The 19846-nt window shown below is 44.3% G+C and overlaps 1 protein-coding gene across 3 annotated transcripts in view; it reads right to left on the bottom strand.

Moving 5' to 3' along the window:
* Positions 1-19846, bottom strand: part of LOC125467000 (uncharacterized) — a 52529-nt gene that overhangs the window by 22085 nt on the left and 10598 nt on the right. For 2 of the 3 annotated variants that reach the window (XM_048562288.2, XM_048562287.2), the window contains exons 1-6: positions 14583-15282; positions 12319-12362; positions 9808-9943; positions 7009-7265; positions 3385-3547; positions 693-776 (exon numbers count right to left, since the gene is read on the bottom strand). In XM_048562288.2, coding sequence (XP_048418245.2) covers positions 693-776; positions 3385-3547; positions 7009-7265; positions 9808-9943; positions 12319-12362; positions 14583-14759 — 861 coding nt within the window. In that variant the 5' untranslated portion in view covers positions 14760-15282. Of the gene's footprint in view, positions 1-692; positions 777-3384; positions 3548-7008; positions 7266-9807; positions 9944-12318; positions 12363-14582; positions 15283-19846 lie in introns of those variants that run through there. The other variant, XM_048562286.2, reaches the window with a different exon arrangement.

Genomic DNA, 19846 nt, shown 5'->3' with positions numbered 1-19846 from the left:
AAGCTGCACTGTATTGGACCTTCCCAGGGACTTGTGGGCTTACACCTGGGGAGGGAGGAGGCCAGACTGAACTGGGAGTGGACACTGAACCGGGTAATTAAACTAGGGGAAGGCAAAAGAGGGATCTGAATTAGTTATGTCGTCAAACTAAAGTTATTTGAACATCAACTCAAAAACATCAGCCAGGCTCAACTAAAATCCTTCCCCACAGTCCTCAACTGAGGGCGGGTGACTCTCCCATCTAACTGGGAGGGCTCCCTCCCCTCTCAAGTGTTGCTGGAGCTGCACCCATCCAGCAAGTGGGGAGTATTCCATCAAACTCCTGGCTTGTGCCATCATCGTCTTCAAGTGCAGGAACCCTGGGGCCTACTTGGTCCAGTGTGAGAGTGAAAAACTACTTCCTGGTTTAACTAGAAGAGTCTCTTGGAGTTAGCAAATGCCTGTTAATGACTGGTTACAGATTACAATGGTATGATAGAGGGTGTTATCAAGACCCTGAGAAGAACCCTATGTTAAGCCTTACGCCTTCAAGATCCTAAACTATCTGCCCAGAATCCCATCTGGCATCATCATTGACAAGGGATGTTGCTGACCACGCTCACCCTGACATCTGTAATTTTAAATCAGCTCCACTGGGATGGATGAGTTTCAGCGCCCCCCTGCAACTCACTGCCCCCCCCCCAACTTCTTACCTTGAAGACTTGGACACACTCCCTCAGGGTCTCCTGACATCTACTCAGCTGGGGGGCTCTTTGTTCAATTTCATCCACGATCGTCTAAAGTTAAGAAGAGAAGAAGTGTCAATGAGCCATAGAAAGTGCAGAAACAGATCCTTCAGTTCCAATGATAACAAAGTGTGGAGCTGGATGAACACAGCAGGCCAAGCAGCATCTTAGGAGCACAAAAGCTGACGTTTCGGGCCTAGGTGATGAAGGGTCTAGGCCCGAAACGTCAGCTTTTGTGCTCCTGAGATGCTGCTTGGCCTGCTGTGTTCATCCAGCTTCACACTTTGTTATCTTGGATTCTCTAGCATCTGCAGTTCCCATTATCTCTCTCCTTCAGTCCAACGAGTCCATGCTGACCAAGTTCCCAAACTAAATCAGTGCCAGCTGCCTGCACTTCACCCATATCCCTCCAAACAGTTCTTATCCATGTATCTGTCCAAATGCCTTGTAAAAGTTGTACCTGTTCCTGCATCCACCACTTCCTCTGGCAGATCATTCCAAACATGAACCACTCTCTGCGTAAAAAAGTTGCCCCTCATTTCCTTTTTAAATCTTTCTCCACTCACCTTAAAAACTTCCCTCCTATTCTGGAAATCCCTTGCTCTAGGGTAAAGGCACCTTCCATTAACCTTGTCTATGGCCCCCATGATTTTCTAAATCTTTTATAAGGTCACCCCTCAATCTCCTATACTCCAGTGAAAAAATTCTCCGCCTCTCCATCTTCTCTACATAACCCAAACCTTCCATTCCCAGCAGGATCCTGAGAAATCTTTTCTCTCCAGCTCCAGCCTGCCTTGCAGATCCATCAAGGGTCTACATCTAATACTGTGCTGTACTGTTCTATGTTCCATCTCAGGTCTCTGAACCTGCAGCCTCTCTGTCCTGGTCACAGGAGGACAGGTAAGAGTGATGAGGCTAGCCTGGATGATGTTCTAGCTCTCAAACAGCTGTGTTACCACCTCAGGTAGGCAGCTACACAGTTGTCCTGCTGCAGTATTTAACATCATTCTGTCAGAAAGAGGAACAGGCATAGATATATAGGGAGCACAAACAGGACGACACTGTTCAACTCCTTCAGTCTATTCGACTTCCCACAGGTCACAGCCGATCTGCCACTTCGACAACCATTCTCCCACATGACCTCCTAAAGTCTTGATGCCTTTATTATCTGGATCTTTGTCTGGGACATGCTCCATCACCCTCTATGTGATAGAGAAAAACCAAGGAGTATGCTCCACCATTCACTGTGTTCCTGACTGACCTTTACACCAAACACACTTTCTGAGCTTAACCCCTGAATCCTTGTGAATCCAAAAATCTCGATCTTGAAGAAAGTTGATAACTAAGTAGCCATGACCGCGACCCCCCCACCCCCAGAGTGGAGCACTCTCCAGAATGTCTCCTCATTCTCAGTCACAAACGATTAGCTCCTCCAGTTACATTTTTAGACTCCCGTCCAGCAGAAACAGCCCGTCAGCACCCACTCTGTTATAATGTGGAGGTTTGTAGAGAACCTTTCTTAAACTACTGTCAATCATTACATCCTAACGCAGATTAGGATTAATTAGACCCAGAGTTTGTTGGGTGATCTGGACCAGCAGCAGTGATAACGGTCTGTTACTCCTGTACATTATTTATTGGTGCACAAATGTTTGTATGTTATTGGCATGTTACATCAAAAACAAAGATGTAACCATCGCCATCCTTCAGAGCTTCGTGTGTTTCAATAAGGTTCCCTCTCATACTTCTAAACTCTACGCAAGATAAAGCAATGCAGTTCTACCTCACCAATGGCAAATTGACAATAGAAATATTTTAAAAATGTAAGTAGACCATATACCCATAGCACAAGAATAGACACATCATAGCCTCTCATTATTTAAAAGATATTCTGTTTTTCTGTTCTTCCCACCAGTGGAGCCAATGTAAGTTTACCTAGCCTGGTACATGCCTGGGACCAGTATGCGTATACCTGGCCTGGTACACGTCTGAGACTGGTATGAGCTTACCTGGCAGAGCACAAGGCTGAGACTACATCTTCCTTTTAGTCGTGGGTATTGTGGGTGTCTCTGGATGGGGCAGCATTTCTTGCCCATCCCTAGTTGCTTTTGTGAAGGTGGTGGTGAGCTGCCTTCTTGAACCACTGCAGTGCGCCTGCTGTGGGTTGACCCACAATGCCATTAGGGAGGGAATTCCAGGATTTTGACCCAGCGACAGTGAAGGAACGGCAACATATTTCCAAGCCAGAGTTGTGAGTTGCTTGTGAGAAGAACTTGCAGGTGATGGTGTTCCCATGTATCTGCTGGCCTTGTCCTTCTAGATGGACATGGCCATGGATTTGGAAGGTGTTGTCTGAGGAGCCTGGGTGATTCACTGTAGGCACCTTGCAGATAGATAACCCTGCAGTCTCTATGCAGCTGTATGTGTCTGTCTGGCCTGGTACAGGAAAAACCCATCATAATGTGAATGTGAAAATGTCCAAACACGACAGTAATTGTTTCACTAATTCCAAACTTGGGTAGCTTTCTGGCTGATGAGGAGTTCTTGGCTTGTTGCTGTGCTATACATGTAGTAATCCTGTAACAAGGGGACTCCCAAAATTAAGCCAGAGCTGTCCATCACTTTTGACAAGTATTGCTCTTATGAAAAGAAGCCTCACCTTCTGATGCTTGAGGTTGGTGATGATCAGAAACTCATTGTCACACGCAAGGGAATGTATCCACTCCTGAAACCTGCTGGCCCGCATCACCCAGTGATGCAGCTGATCATACAATAGCCGATAAGATTCATAACAACTTGCCAAGCTGTTCAATAGCTGGAGCCTGAAACTCAGAACAATGAATTAGAATGCAAAGCTCTGGATAAACAGTGCTACACACTTTCACCACAATGCTAACTGAGCACCAAGGGTGGAGAAAGGCAGGTTGTATTCTCTCGAATTAAGAAGGTGAGGGCTTCTTTCACGGAAGTGCTCAATACATAAAGTGGAGCAGGTGGGGTCGGGAAAGAGAAATGACTTTGAAGTGTCTAAGAAGTGTCTAAGGGCCCTTGATTAAAAACTGGACCCAGATCTTACATCTGCAAACCGAGAAAACATTCTCCACACAGAGATGGATGTTTGAAATTTTCTGAATTCTGCAAATAGCACATGGTATTCGCTGCGACCAGGCCCCAGGTGAGGCTCCCCAAGTTAATGTGGTTCCCAAATTGTCAAATTCCCAGGACAGGAGAGAAGAGTCTTCATTCAGATGCTCCCTTGGTGGTCACAACCCTGCTCATTTACAAAGCATCCCCTCCCTTGTGGATAACTTTCCTCCAGGGCAAATGAATTTGTACTTTAAGAAGGAGCCAATTCAATCATGATTTCTTGAGTTAACAAAAGAATGAGTTTATTATTTACCAAACTCCAGAAGAAATAATGCAACACAGATACAAACAGGTGAGGAATGAGAACTGAGTCAGAACAAATGGAGTGAGTCTTAAAAAAAAGCAGTTAAAAAAGAACCTTGATCAACCTTGGAGTCATTCATGAAGTGTAGATATTAAAAGTCGTGACTGTTAAAGTTGACCGGAGCATCAACACTGGAAGGTGAACAGGCAGTTTCAAGATTCTTGGTTATACAGATTAGTTGAAATCCCTTCCTCCTGGCTCCTTTTGATTGTGGGTGGTTAGCAGCATTCAGTGTGAGTAAGAATGTATTCCTTTTCCTTACCTGCAATGCAGGGCTGTTTTCAATGTTGCTTTCAAAGCTGTGAAAGCTCACTAGTCCATGAAGACATCAAGCCACTAACACATACCTAGGGTGTAACCTCACTATCAACTTCTCTCCCTGTGTATTTTTGAATGGGTTAAATACAAATACTTCACTTACTCAGATTGCTGCCTTTTTCTACATCCATTCCACAGCCTGAGCTACTCAGAGGTGATTACAGTCATGTTGTAGTGCATTTCTCCCTTTGAACCTTCCTTTCAACACCTACAGGTGTGACATTCTATAGTTCACCTCCAGGCAGCCACTGGATTTCTGTCCATAGTCATGTCAGCTTTGTCAGTTGTCTATTAAAAAGGGCAAATTGGAATTTAAAAGGGTGATATGTCCATGGGTGAGCTGTGATCATCAGATGTTCAACCAGTTGTTAATCTTAAATTTGAGATTGATAGATTTTTGTTAGTTGAGGGCTCTCAGGGACATATGAAAAAGGTATGGATAGTGAGCTAAGTCACAGAATAGTCACATTGAATTGTGGAACAGGCTCAAGGGGGTTACAAGGGAACGGGGAGGACCCCCTATAAGACTGTAGAACAGACAAGGCTAAAGAACTCAGTTACAGGTGGGTGACCTGGAACACCCAGTTATCATTCACACTTTTGGGAAAAGAAATTGTAAACAAAGTGTTTCCAGAGTTTATTTGGATCAATTCACACAGGCTGCTAAAAATCCCAGCCACTTCAACATATGACCTTAAACTGGCCAATATCTCTGTCTCATGAAAAGCTCAGCAGATCTGCCAGCATCTGTGAAGGGAAAAACAGAGTTAACATTTCGGGTCCAATGACACAAGGAAAGGTCTGAGGAAGACCCGAAACGTTAACTCTGTTTTTTCTTTCACAGATGCTGCTAGACCTACTGAGTGTTTCCAACAACTTCGTTTTTGTTCCTGATTTACAGCATCCATATTTCTTTCGTTTTTTTTTCTGTCTCAGGCTTGCTCCTGTGAAGTTCAGCACAAGCTGGAAGAACAGCATTTCATTTTCCATTTGGGGACCCTACAACCTTCTGACTCAATATCAAGTTCAATAATTTTAGGGCTTGATCACTTTCTCCCATGCCCTTACTCCCAACTACCACACACCAGGCCTTATCATCACATGGGCCGCTACTACTGTCAACCCATTGTTAGCCTCTAATAATCTCCAGTAGCAGCTATTGATTCTCCCAGATTGATACTTACCCCGTCCTTTGCCAGTTCAACTCTCTCCAATCTCCATATCTACTTTTACTGCTCCCCCTCCCCAACCCCTTCTTTAGTATATATACCATTGTTTTCCTACAGGAGGGGTCGCTGGAACCAAAATATTAACTCTGCTTTCTCTCCACAGATGCTGCCATGCCTGCTGACTTTTTCCAGCAATTTTCCATTTTTGTGTCCAATTTCCAGCATCCACAGTTGTTTGGCTTTTTTTGGATCCATTGTTAACTTTGCTTCAACCAATGAAAGTCAGTTCAGTGGATTAGGTGGATTGGCCATGCTGTATTCGCCGTAGTGTCCAGGGATGTGCAGCCTGACTGGATTGGGCATGGGAAATGCAAGGTTACAGGGATAGGGCAGGGGAGGTAGGATGCTCTTCAGAGGGTCAGTGTGGACTCCTTGGGCTGAATGGCCTGCTTCGCCCGTAGGGATTCTGTGATTCACTTGTCAGTCTGAAGCGATTCCAAAAGAACTGGCTACAAGCAATCCCTCGAGTAGCTGAATCATTTGCTGTTGGATTAAGGTTATTTCTTTCCTCGATGGAAAGTGTGTGATGTTAATATTGTGCAATAGAATGTTTTTTCAGTGTGTGTCATCATGGAGCACTCCTTGTATGATATCAATCAGGGTGGAGTTTCTGATGTATTACCACATGGGAATGTAGCTTCATCCTCCACCTCACTCGCACCAATGTGACATTCACACCTCAACCTCATTCCAATCATCATCAGTACAGTGGGGTGGCACAGCGGCTCAACGGTTAGCACTGCTGCCTCACAGTGCCAGGGACCTGGGTTCAGTTCCATCCTTGGGTGATTGTCTGTGTGGTGTTTTCACATTCTCCCTGTGCCTGTTTCCTCTGGGAGCTCTGGTCTCTTCCTACAGCCAAAAGATGTGTGTTTTGGGTGGATTGGCCATGCTAAGTTACCCAAATTTTCCAGGAATGTGCAGGCTAGGTGCACTCATCATGGGAAATGCAGGGTTACAGGGATAGGGTTGAGGGGTGCATCTGGGTGGGGATGCTCTTCAAAGGGTTAGCATAGACACAATGGGCCCAATGGCCTGCTTCCAGACTGCAGGGATTCAACGATTCTAAGGTAAGGGGGTTCAAGCAAAAGCAGTTTCTTCCTCCTGTACTTGAGGTATATGGTTGTGGAGGTATCCTGGGCAATATTAAAACAAACAGCAATGAGATGAATGAACATTCAATGCATTTTTCACTGTTTTGTTGAGGATTAACAATGGCAGACGGCCCGATGGTTTCTTCCCGTGGTGTTACCAGGGTCGCACAGATAGTAATCGAGAAACTCACCTCTCCTCGGTGTACATTCTCAGTGACTGGAGTCTACTGCTCAAGATCTGAATCCTGCCTCTGTCTCCGGCTGGTACCATGTTGCATGTCTTTGTGTTATTCTGCTCTGTGCTGCCCTCTGGTGAAGAGCAATAGCTGCCAGCACCCATGGATAATTCACAGTTTTGGGATGTCTCCAACTGTCCCTCAGCTCCAGCAGACTGACCCCCTAGACTTTGCAACACGCGGGAGACCTGACGCAAGTCCCGGTGCAGCTTCTGAAAAGAAAGGTGGTGGATATGGGTTTGTCTTCTCATCCTCCATCACCCCGTCAACAGCCATCATGTTAGAGAAATTCACCAAATCAGCAACAAATATATTGGAATATATGTAGGCCATTTAATCCCCCAAGATTGCTCTCATTCACTGGGATCATGGAACAGGTTAAGGCCATTCAGCCCCTCAAGACTGGTCCATCATTCAATGAGATTATCCAACTCCACGTACCTGTCTTTGGCCCACATCCTTTAATTCCTTTGTTTAAAAAAATGGCATCTCTCTCTGATTTAAAACCAAGCACCTACTGCCATTGATGAAGAGAGGGAGGCGATGGCCTAGTGGTATTATCGCCGCTCTGTTAAATCAGAGACCCAGGTAACATTCTGGGAACCGTGATTCAAACCCCACCACTGCACATGGTGTAATTTGAATTCAGCTGAAAATTTGGAATTAAGAGCCAAATGATGATCACGAAACCATTGTTGATTATCAGGGAAGGGAACCCATCCAGTTCACTAATGTCATTTAGCAAGGGAAGCTGGACTACATGTGAATTGAGACCCACAGCACTGTGGTTGACTCTGAACTGCCCTCTATGTGGTATGCTGGCCTAGGCAGTAATACCCTCATTGCATGGATGAATTTTTTAAAATTTCCAAACACCTAGCACTCTTTCTGTGTAAAAGTGCTTCCTAACATCTCTCCTAAATTGTCTGGCACTAATTCACAGGCTATGCCCCATAGCTTGAGAATCTCCAACTAGTGGAAACAGTTTATCTTACTCTACACTGTATCAGAGATTTGTGTACCCACCTTAGCATCATATCTTGTGTTACCCAATAAAAGATGTATTAACTCCATTCAGGCCCACTGATCAGACACTGCAAGCTTTGAACATTGATTTTCTGATTGCTGCTCTCTATTTTAATTTGGCTGTGAAAGCTTGTTAAAGTGAAAGCACGTGTTATATCATTGGTAGAGTGAGAGTACGAGTATTATATCGCTGTTAGGCACAGAGTATGGATGTTATATCGCTGTTAGAGTGAGAACATGGGTGTTATATCACTGTTAGAGTGAGAACATGGGTGTTATATCGCTGTTAGAGTGACAGTGCAGGTGTTATATCAGTTTTAAAGCGAGAGTATGGGTTATATTGCCATTACAGTGAGAGTATGGGTGTTGTATCATTTGTTAAAGAGATGGTATGGATGTTATATCACTGTTAGAGTGAGAGTATGGGTGTTACAGCATGTTAAAGTGAGGTTATTCGTTTTATATTGCTGTTAGAGTGTGAATATGGGTGTTATATCACTATTAGCATGACAGTATGGGTGGTATATCGCTGTTAGACTGAGAGTACGAGATGGTATGTTATTGTTAGAGCGAGAGCACAGGTGTTATATCGCTCCAAGAGTGAGAGTATAGGTGCTATATCACAGTTAGTGTGAGAGTATGGGTGTTGTATTGCTGTTAGAGTGAGAGCACAGGTGTTCTTTCACTGTTAGAGCAAGAGTGCAGGTGTTATATCACTATTTGAGTGAGAGTATGGGTGTTATATCACTGTTAGAGTGAGAGCACAGGTGTTATATCGCTGTTAGAGTGAGAGTATAGGTGTTATATTGCTGTTAGAGTGAGATTATAGGAGTTATATCATTGTTAGAGTGAGAGCACGGTTGGTATATTGCTGTCAGAGCAAGTGCACACGTGTTATATCCCTGTTAAGTGAGAGTATGGGTGTCATATCGCTGTTAGAGTGAGAGTATAGGTGCTATATTGCTGTTAGAATGAGAGCACAGGTGTTCTTTCACTGTTAGAGTGAGCGAGTGTTACATCTCTGTTAGAGCACGGATGTAGGTGTTATATCACTGTTAGAGTTCTGCAGCAGCCATTGTTTTCTCGGAGTTCATGACCCCATTTGCGGTCTCAACCGCAAAAACACATAGCATGATGGCATCAGTGCCCTGTTCCAGGAAAACCTTGCTATGGATTAGGCAAAGGCATATTCTTCATGTGGCTGTAGATACAGGAAGAACATTGAGAAGAGGGCAGTTGAGTTGAATATCTCATTCACCTTCAGCAGTGTTAAATTCAGTATTGCACCGGTATTGTATCTTATATCTTGTATTTTACATTCTCTGGAGAGAACGTTCTAACTCAGAAGCAAGAACACTAACTCAATCAGCCACAGCTGAAGGTGCAAGAAAGTCAATTAACATTTACCAACGAAGGAGCAGACACGAAACCTCAAAAGGGAAACACCCCACTTCACTGGAATAATGAGATAACACGGTGTGAAGCTGGATGAACACAGCAGGCCAAGCAGCATCAGAGGAGCAGGAAAGCTTGACGTTTCAGGTCGGGAAGGGTCTCGGCCTGAAAATGTCAAGCTTTCCTGTTCTTCTGATGCTGCTTGGTCTGCTGTGTTCATCCAGCTACACATCGTGTTATCTCAGATTCTCCAGCATCGGCAGTTCCTATTATCACTGGATTAATGCTTTGGATATTAGGAGGATATCAAAAGAAACAAATTTCACTGCTCACCACAAATATCCTTCTGTATTTGGAAGTGCAGCATTGATCACTGGTGACCGCGCACAGCTCAGACTCCAGCAGCTTCACCCACTCTGTTACTGACCAAAGTTTTTGGTCAAGAGGCCAATCTTTTGTACCAGTGCCACTAGAAACAGAAGAGAAATTGACAAAGTAACTACAAAACACCAAATCCAAAGAGACGCATTCACAGAGTCAATTCATAGTCAAATATCCCATTTGTTTCTCTCCTTTTCCACTCAGTAAGTTATTTCAGAAAACTAGACCTGCTCTTTGGGGTTACAGGAGCACAGCTTTCAGCCCAAATTGCAAAGCCCTTGGGACAGAAAGTTATATATTAGCACTGAAATATTTAGAATTAAAACAGTGTTAAACCTAAATCCTTTATCATTATTTTCTTCCCAGGAGACTCCTTCTCTTTGCTTTCTGTTATCTGTAGTACTTTCAGATCTGTAAAATGGAAATATTGTGAATGTTTCATCTGCAGCACATGCCAAACCTCCACTGTGGAAGATAAGGACAGGAGGCACACAGGAGCAGCACTATATTCAAGATTTGTCTCGGTCACATACCATCCTGACTTAGAATGAAATCACTTGTTTCACCACAATCACTGTAACTCCCTCCCTCGGTAAAAATACTTTCACCTCAATGACTGCAGTAGTTTGAAGAAACACCATCATTTCATGGAACAGGCCCATGCCCACACCCCGTGGATTTTTATTTCAGCATTCTTTCAAATCAATCATTTCACTTTGCTTTGTAATGCCACTTATTGTGCTGTTTGTTTATTGATCAAATTGATACAAACCCTTTAATATCTTCCCTAAATGTTATTTATCTGTGTGGCCGTTGGCAGTAAGTGGCAGTAACATATTCAGCCTTGGGAGGCATCATAGTTCAGCACTCTTCTTCTTGACACTGTTACCTCTACATGCAAGATATCCATAGCAACAGTGATCACAAGTGGGATGTCTAACCTGATTGCCTAACCTATTCTAACAGTAAAATCCTACATACCATTTCACTAGCACTGACTGTACACTGGCTGAGGAACGACCCTGAGACTTCTTACGTAGAAATAGCTTTGACATCTACTTATCCATCTGAACCTTCCTGTCCTTCCACTTCCTTTAATACCCAGAAGCAACAAATTGGATAGATTTACCCATCCCTGTGTGTCAGTCTCTTCATCGTGCAGATGTTAGACGGGTTTCTCAAGGAACAATCACAGAGATTGGTGTTCACCAGTTCGGTTTTAAAAGTGGATTGACCTTAATTCAAGCCTGAAACTTCATTAAATCAGAGCAACATTTGGAACAGTGTGACGCCATTCAGCCCATCACGTCTGTGTCAGAAAGATGTAAGAGACAGTGACAGGTAGTGACAATAGGGCAATGCAGAGGCGTGGGGATCAAGAGATGGAGCCCAGTGTGGGGCGGAGGGGATTGAGCTCAGCACAGGGAGAGAAGCTGAGCCCTTGTGCGGAAAGCCCAGCGTGGAGCAACTGCAGGCCCATGGCCAAAGCAGGACTGTAATGTGGAACTTTTAACTTTATTTCTAATTTACTACTTTATGCTGAGAAAAACTGTGATGCTGAACTTTTAACTTATTTCTTTGCGTTTCTACTTTTTACCTAAGATTTCGTATCTAGGTACCTTGTACCTAAGATGTCATTGTGAATGGCAGCATTTCACTGTACTCCTGAATCCCTGTACTCGAGTATATGTGACAATAAAACCTAATTCTAGTCCTATTCTTTATCCTTAGTGCTTAATTGTATTTCTTTTTCATTCCAGATCTTCACATGAGAAAATGTCTTACTGCCCTGATTTTTTGTTACTAATCTTAAAGCTGTGGCTTTTGTTTACTGGCCCTGTTGTATTGGGAAAAAAAGAACTCTTTATGTATTTTGCAAAACCTCCTTCTCATTTTGACTGCCTCTAATAAATCTCCCCTTAGTCTCCCCTGCACTGAAGAGAACAAATTCAGTCTCTCCTCATCACTGAAACTGTTCTGTTTATGGTAAGAGCTGAGTTTATTTAAACAATGACATTCATCCTTCTTAAATAAAAACTTGGATGCTGGAAATCATAAACAAAATCAGAAAATGCTGAAAAAGCTCAGCAGATCTGTCAGCATCTGTGAAGAGAAATCAGAGGCAACGTTTTGGGTCCAGTGACCCTTCCTGAGAACTACCTTTAGTGTGAGGAATGAAAACCCTTGACAACAATTCACAGAAGTGGAACTGGACAAAAATGGCCAATAACTGAAAGAAAGGGATACAAGGAAAACGGAGTAATTACAGTCACATTCCAAAATCTGGTTGGGGAATATTGTGCTTGTCAGTCAACACCAAAAGGAAAGGGACATGCTAAAGATGTTATGGTCACTCTTCCCTTTACAACTGACTACAATGCACTTCCTGTTTTTTATTCTACATTTCCAGCGTTTTCCATCCCAACTACTGTTTCAATCAATGATTTTATCTTCAATACTCACAGCCACACTCCTGTCCTCCCATTATGGCCTTCTTGTGTATATTGCTGTTAACAAAATAAAAACACTTCATTTAAAGTAAATATTTCACAAACACACACTCAAATCCATCCCGCCACAGCCCCCAGTATCTTGTCCATGGATAGTTCTCTCTGCTGTGTCCTGTCTTGAAAGCATTTACCCTCCCTGGAGGAACACTGTTGCAGAGATTCCTTCATCCTAGAAACTCAACTGGACTCACTACATAAACACAGTGGCTACAAGAACAGACCAGAAGCTGGGAATACTGCAACGAGTAACTCATGTCCAGACTCCCCAAAGCCTGTCCACCATCTTCAAGACACAAGTCAGGAGTGAGATGGAATATTCTTCACTTGCCTGGACGAAAGCAGCCCCGACAACACTCAAGAAGCTTGACACTATCTAGGACAAAGTAGCCCACTTGATTGCCACCACACCCACAAGCATCTACTCTCTCCACCACCGATGCTCAATAGCAGTATTGTGTACTTTCTACAAGATGCACTGCAGAAATTCACCAAAGATCCTTAGGCAACCCCTTCCAAACCCACGACCACTTCCATCTGGAAGGGCAAGGAACACGACCACATTCAAGCTTCCCTCCAAGCCACTCACCATCCTGACTTGGAAATATATTGCTGTTCCTACACTGTCATTAGGTCAAAATCCTGGAATTCCCTCCCTAGTAGCATTGTGGGTTAACCCACAACATGTGGCCTGCAGCAGGTTCACCTTCACCAGGGCAACTAGGCTGGCCAGCTAAAGTGAATAGAGAAAAAACACAAATCCCAGTAGCCTCACATACATGATCCTGAGAGGGATGGCCAGGCAATTCAGCTGTGAGGGAGGGGCATACCATCAAATCCAACCCTGCCTTCATGGGTAGCCTTCATATCCATTTCTCACAACATCACAAAGTTCATGAAGGGCAAAAGGAGGCCATTTGACCCAAATGCCTGCCCTGGTTCTATCCCCTACAGCCAACCTCCTGCCTTTCCCATGTCCCTGCACACCATTTCCACCCAACTGATTATCAAATTCCCTCCTGAATGCCTCAATCAAACCTAACCTCCTCTGTATGTTCAGGCAGTGCATTCCAGACCCTAACTACTCGCCAAGTGAAAGAGGTTTTTTTTTCTCACATCACCCATGCTTTGTTGCCAAATCACTTTAATTCTAAGCCCTCTTTGTTCTTTTACATGTGGGAACAGTCTCTGCTGATCTACTCTGTTCAACCCGCTCATGATTTTGAAAACTTCTATTGATCCTTCTCTGAGACTTCTTCATTCCAAAGAGAACAGTCCCAAAGTTTTCAATCCATCCTCATCACTGAAGCTTCTCATTCCAGGAACCATTCTTGTAAATTGCGTCTGAGCCCTCTCCAATGTGTTCGCATCTTTCCAAGAATTACATGCAATACTCCAGCTGAAGTCTGGCATGGCCTTATATAAGTTCAACATCACCCCCTTGCGCTTGTATTCTACAGTAATAGACGCAAGCAAGCATTACCTAGACACCAGAAGCTCCAGCAGATCCATTCCTGCCAGACATGGATTTGGGCAGGATGCCAAACGGAGTTTCTATGTTGAGAGGTTCGACATCAGCGAGTGGCACAGGAGTTGAACATTGATGTGGGACACTCCCGATTTGGTGACTCCAATGACACATGATTTGTAACCTGTCTCTGAAATGGTCTTGCTCATCTATTTGGTTGGGTAACTGAGAATGGGCAATAAATATTGACCTTTCCAGCAACACGCATTGCATTCGAATGAACTTTTATCATAGGTCATGGAAACAGGCTCTTCGGCCCCACAAGTTCACACCGACCCTCAGAGCATCCCATCCAGACCCATCCCCCTATGATCCACCTCAACTACATGTCCCTGAATACTATGGAGCAATTTAACATGGCCAATCCACCTAGCCTGCACATCTTTGGACCGTGGGAGGAAGCTGGACCACCCAGAACAAATCCACACAGAACACGGGGTGGGGGATTGTGCAACCTCCTCACAGACAGTCGCCCACGGTTGAAATTGAACCAGGATCCCTGGAACTGTGAGGTGGCAGAGCTAACCACTGAGGCACCGTCATGGAAGGGACATCAGTTTTCCCATTGCCATTTGGAGCAAGGTGTGGGTGCAGGTGACACAGAGAACTGGTGGGTGGGGGAGAGCAGGGACACTTCATGATTAAAATAAAAGTTCAGATAAATTTAACCTTACCACATAATTTATCCTCACCTTATCCTGAATTGTCGCTTTGCAGAGCCAATGGAATGGATGGAAACTCTCGAGAATGTCGAAGTAGGTCAGGAGGCTGATAAGAGACAGCAAAGTAATCATCATGGTAGACACGCAGAAGTCAACTACCATTCCAAACAAGCCTTGCCTCGACACCAGATACTCCGGCAGATCCATGGTAGTGAAGCAATCACTCAGGCTGGGGAACACGGTCCATGCTTCACAATCCCAAACAGTGTCCAAATGTCTTTAACAAAACAGGTTCCTGTTAGGTTTATACTTTTAAATCTTTGCTAGGTGTATTTCTGTTCACACCCTCGCTCTCTCTGTCTCTCTCTCTCTGGTCCCTGCCCTTCTCCAATCTGCACTTTCTCATTCAGTCCTTTTCTAGCTCAGTCTGGCTGTCTTGCTTCTTGCCAAAATACTTTCCTGTTTCTTTGTTAATTTTCTTTATTGTCCCCCTGAATTCTTGGCCTGACAATACTTTTGGCTCCTTTTGCTTCTTTTTGCTATTTTCTCTTTGTGTCTTGTGCAGTCTTGGGCACCCTTGCACATGCTTCTCTCTCTCTGTCTCTCTCTCAGTCTTGGGCTCTCCCTCTCATAGCTTCACTATGGAGCTACAATGCTCTCTCCCTTTCTGTCTCCACTTAGAGGCTCATCTCACTGACTGTTCATTCTTTCTCTTCAATTCTGGCTCTAATCACATTCTTGTTGTCTGGAATTCCTTTCAGTGATGCTGGATACATGCCCAGTTCACCACACACAGTGTATCGTCCCAGAGCAGTCAGTATCTGAAGTGGCTCAGCCTGTGAGACAGGTTTTGAAAAATGTGAAAGTCAGAAATGGAGTGAGACTGAGAACATTCCCACCCCAGAAGACAAGTGTCTCAATGCAGTGGTCAAATTCAATCATATTTATAATCAAAACTCTTCATTAGTTCACAAAATGGATTTATAAAACTTTTATGAACTTGGGACTTGTAAACTGTAAAAATTCAGATATGTAAACTGAAAATGACAATGCCAAATGCTTTTGCTGTTCATTCATTGAATCCCTACAGTGTGGAAAGAAGCTGTTCAGCCCATCAAGTCTACACGGACCCTCTGAAGAACATCCCACCCAAACCCACATCCTGCCCCCACATTTCCCACCTGCATATCCCTGGACACTGTGGGCAATTTAGCCTGACCAATCCACCTAGCCTGCACATCTTTGGACTGTGGGAGGAAACCAGAGTACCTGGAGGAAGTCCACACAGACATGGGGAGAATGTGCAAACTCTGCACAGACAGTCACCTGAGGTTGGAATTGAACCCAGGTCCCTGCCGCTGTGAAGCAGCAGTGCTAACCCCTGTGCCTAGCTCACACACATCTTGGCCAATGTAACTGAGCTGGATTGAACAGTGATCTACATCCACTTTCTCTTGTTTCCTTTAAACTTCAATTCATCTCTGCCACGTTTCCGTCACTGTCACTGGGTCAAATCCTGGAATTCCATCCCTAATGGCATTATCGGTCAACCCACAGCTGGAAGACTGCAGCAGATCAAGAAGGCAGTTCACCCCCACTTTCTCAAGGGCAAATAGGGATGGGCAAGAAATGCTGGCCAGCCAGAGACGCCCACATCCCACAAATGAATAGAAAGAGAAACACCCTTTCACTCATTCTGTTGACATCAACTCTTTAGCCATGCTCCCATTCAATGCATTGTTTTACAGGAAACATATGCTGCAAACTCCACACCTCTTGTTGGCCCTTCTTCCTCCCACTAGAAACGGAGTGGAATTTAAGTCAAAATCAATTTGTTATTAGGGCTAAATTAAAACAAAGAACTGCAGATGTTGGAAATCTGAAGCAAAAGTTGAAATTGCTGGGTAAATGAACTTGAAACATTGACTCTTCTATCTCTCCACAGATGCTACCAGACCTGCTGAGTTTCTCCAGGAAATTTGTGTTTCTATTGCTATTAGGGCTCTTATATTGATCATGTTATCCCATACTCCCAATTCCTCTGCATCCGCTGCATCTGCTCCCAGGATGAGACGTTCTACTCCAGGACATCCCAGGTATTCTCCTACTTTAGAGACTATCACTACCCCTCCTCTGTCATTAAGGACGCCCTTGACCACATCTCTCTCATTTCCCACGCTTCTGCCCTCAATCCTCTCTCCCCAACAACAATAAGGATTGAGTTCTCTCAGTCCTCATGGGCCACCCCACCAAACTCCGAATCCAACACATAATCCTCTGACATTTCTGCCACCTACAATCAAACCCCACCATCAGAAAGATATTTCCCTCTTCACCCCGTCTGCTTTCTACAAGGAGTGTTCACTCCACAACTCCCTTGTCTGCTCCACACACCCCACCAACTCTTCCACCACACCTGGTATCTTTCTCTGCAAGCAGGAGGTGCTACATCTGCCCCTAAACCTCCCCGCTCACCTCTGTCCAAGGCCCAAAACAATCCTTCCAGACCTGTCAGAGATTTACCTGCATTTCATCCAACCTGTTGCTCCTGATGTGGTCTCCTCTATATTGGGAAGACCAAACACAGATTTGAGGACCAGTTCACAGAGCATCTGCACTCTGCACACACCAAACAACCCGACCTTCTGGTTGCCATCCACATTAATTCTCCCTCCTACTCCCCTGGTGATGTGTCCATCCTTGGCCTCCTCCACTGTCAGACTGAGGTCAAACGTAAACTGGAGGAACAACACCTGATATTTTGCCTTGGGAGCTTACAGCCCAATGACCTCAATATTGACTTCACTAGCTTCAAAATCCCTCCATTCCCAGGCTTATCCCAGGTGCAGCCTTCCCCTTCCTCCTTGACTCCCTGGCCTGACCAAATCTGTCCACCTTCTTACTCACCTATCCACTCCACACTTCCCACTTTCCCACATGATAACCAATCATTATAACCTCCTACCTGCATCCACCTGTCTCCATCCCACCTACTCTTGCCCCAGCCCCACACCCCTCACTCTATTTACGTCTGACCTCCTGTGCTTCTCCAGCTTCACATCTCTGGCTTCCAGCATTTGCAGTCCTTGCCATCTGCTGATCATTACAAAGTGTTGCTTAGTTTTGGCGACTGTAACCATTTTTTTCTCCCCTGCACCATGGGTTTTGGTTTTGACTTTAGGTTCCTCTGAACTCTTTGTAAAAATGGTCCTGCCCACCTCGAGCTTATAGACCTGTCCCTCAGGATTGTGAGCACTGCATCTATTACTATGATATCCAAAACATCGGGTTGATAATACAATTGACAGAAAGAGATTGAAGTAAAGAGCAGCACAGATAAAGTGAGAAATAAAGCTCTCTACAGAGAGGGAGAGAGGGACAGTGACCATATTGTGTTCAGCTAACATCAGTCAATGTTGCTTTTTATTAAAGGACAAAACCCCAAATCTCCAGCTTTCAGATATGGTAGAATTCACATTATCACTCAAACTGAGCTAGGATCAATATTTCTGAGTATGTGAGAAGTGGTTTCTCATCTGTTGGGAGGTAATGGGTTGCAGTATTTTGTACGAAACTCAGGCATAGTCACTTGCATCCACATCGATGGCATCATTAATAAGTGCATCAGCAGAACTTAGAACCTACAGACGGTGCTAAGCCCTTCAGAAGGACCTTGTTCGAGTGAATTAATATCGAGTATGGGTTAACGTTGAAAACCAAAGGCCAGGTCAAAACCAAGTGAAGTCCTTCTCAAAGCTTTTCACTCTCGTTGTGACAGACGGATTATGTCAAAGTGTTCGCCCAGAATGTTTGCAGACAATGGGCCGCAGTAGTGTTTGGCATTGGCAGTTTTTAAAGGAATATAATATGCATCAAAGTGATTACATGAAATAACAGGGTCATTAGGTGGATTGGCCATGTTGGATTGGCCGTAGTGTCCAGGGATGTGCAGGCTGACTAAACTGGCCATTGGAAATGCAGGGTTTACAGGGATAGGGTATGGGAGGTAGGATGCTCTTCAGAGGGTCAGTGTGGACTCGATGGGCTGAATGGTCTGCTTCGCCCGTAGTAATTCTGTGATTGGCTTGTCAATCTGAAGTGATTCTAAAAGAACTGGCTACAAGCAATCCCTCGAGTAGCTGAATCATTTGCTGTTGGATTAACTGGCACATCTGAGTATATTAAAGCCATTAGAAGGGCAGCCTCATTTGGTAAGGTTATTTCTTTCCTCTATGGAAAGTGCATGACCTTAGTATTGTGCAATGGAATGTTTTTTCAGTGCGTGTCATCATGGAGCACTCCTTGTATGATATCAATCAGGGTGGAGTTTCTGATGTATTACCACATGGGAATGTGGCTTCATCCTCTACCTCACTTGCACCAATGTGACATTCACACCCCAACCTCATTCCAGTCATCATTAGTACAGTGGGGTGGCACAGTGGCTCAGTGGTTAGCACTGCTGCCTCACAGTGCCAGGGACCTGGGTTCAATTCCAGGCTCGGGTGACTGTCTACGTGGAGTTTGCACATTCTCCCTGTGTCTGTGTGGTTTCCTCCCACAGTCCAAAGATGTACAGGTTAGGTGGATTGGTCATGGGAATTGTAGGCCCACAGGGATATGGTGAGGGTGGGGGGGCCTAGATGGGATGCTCTTCAGAATGTCAGAGTGGACTTGAGGAGCCGAATGGTCTATTTCTACAATTATAGGGATTCTATAATAACAGGGAATTATTGTCTCTGTTACCTTTCTCAATCATATTGCTAGGCTAGTGCCAATGAAGGTGTAGGCTTTGTAGAATGGTTCCCATCCCTATGGGGAACGTGTTCAGGCAGATACAAACTTTTTTTAATTTCAGCCATTTGCTTCAGTTGTCATGTTGTTCCTGTGTTCATGCACAAAGTCTCTCTGATATTAGTCTATTAACTGAAGATTATTGATTCATATCAACTGTTTATGCTTAATAGAAAGATGCGTTGTTGAAGATTTCCATCTTGTACCCATCAGTACCCTGCCAAGAGGGGTTGTAAATGATTAGATTTCGTCTGGTAGAGTTTCCAACAAAATATCTTGGATCCGATAATGGTACTGCAATATTAGATCTAATAACAAGCAATGAGCCTGATTTAATTAATGACTTAGTTGTTAATGAGCATTTGTCAAATAGTGATCATAAAATGATTGAGTTTCATGCAGCGTTTGTAAGAGATAAGCAAAGGTCATATCCTAGAATTTTGGATTTAAGTAAGGTAGGCTTTAATGGGGATGAGGCAGACTATCCATAGTAAATGGGA

Source organism: Stegostoma tigrinum, chromosome 32 (genome assembly GCF_030684315.1).
Source record: "Stegostoma tigrinum isolate sSteTig4 chromosome 32, sSteTig4.hap1, whole genome shotgun sequence".
NCBI lineage: Eukaryota > Metazoa > Chordata > Chondrichthyes > Orectolobiformes > Stegostomatidae > Stegostoma > Stegostoma tigrinum.
Note: the sequence above shows the minus strand (reverse complement) of the source record. Positions and strands in the feature narration are given on the sequence as shown.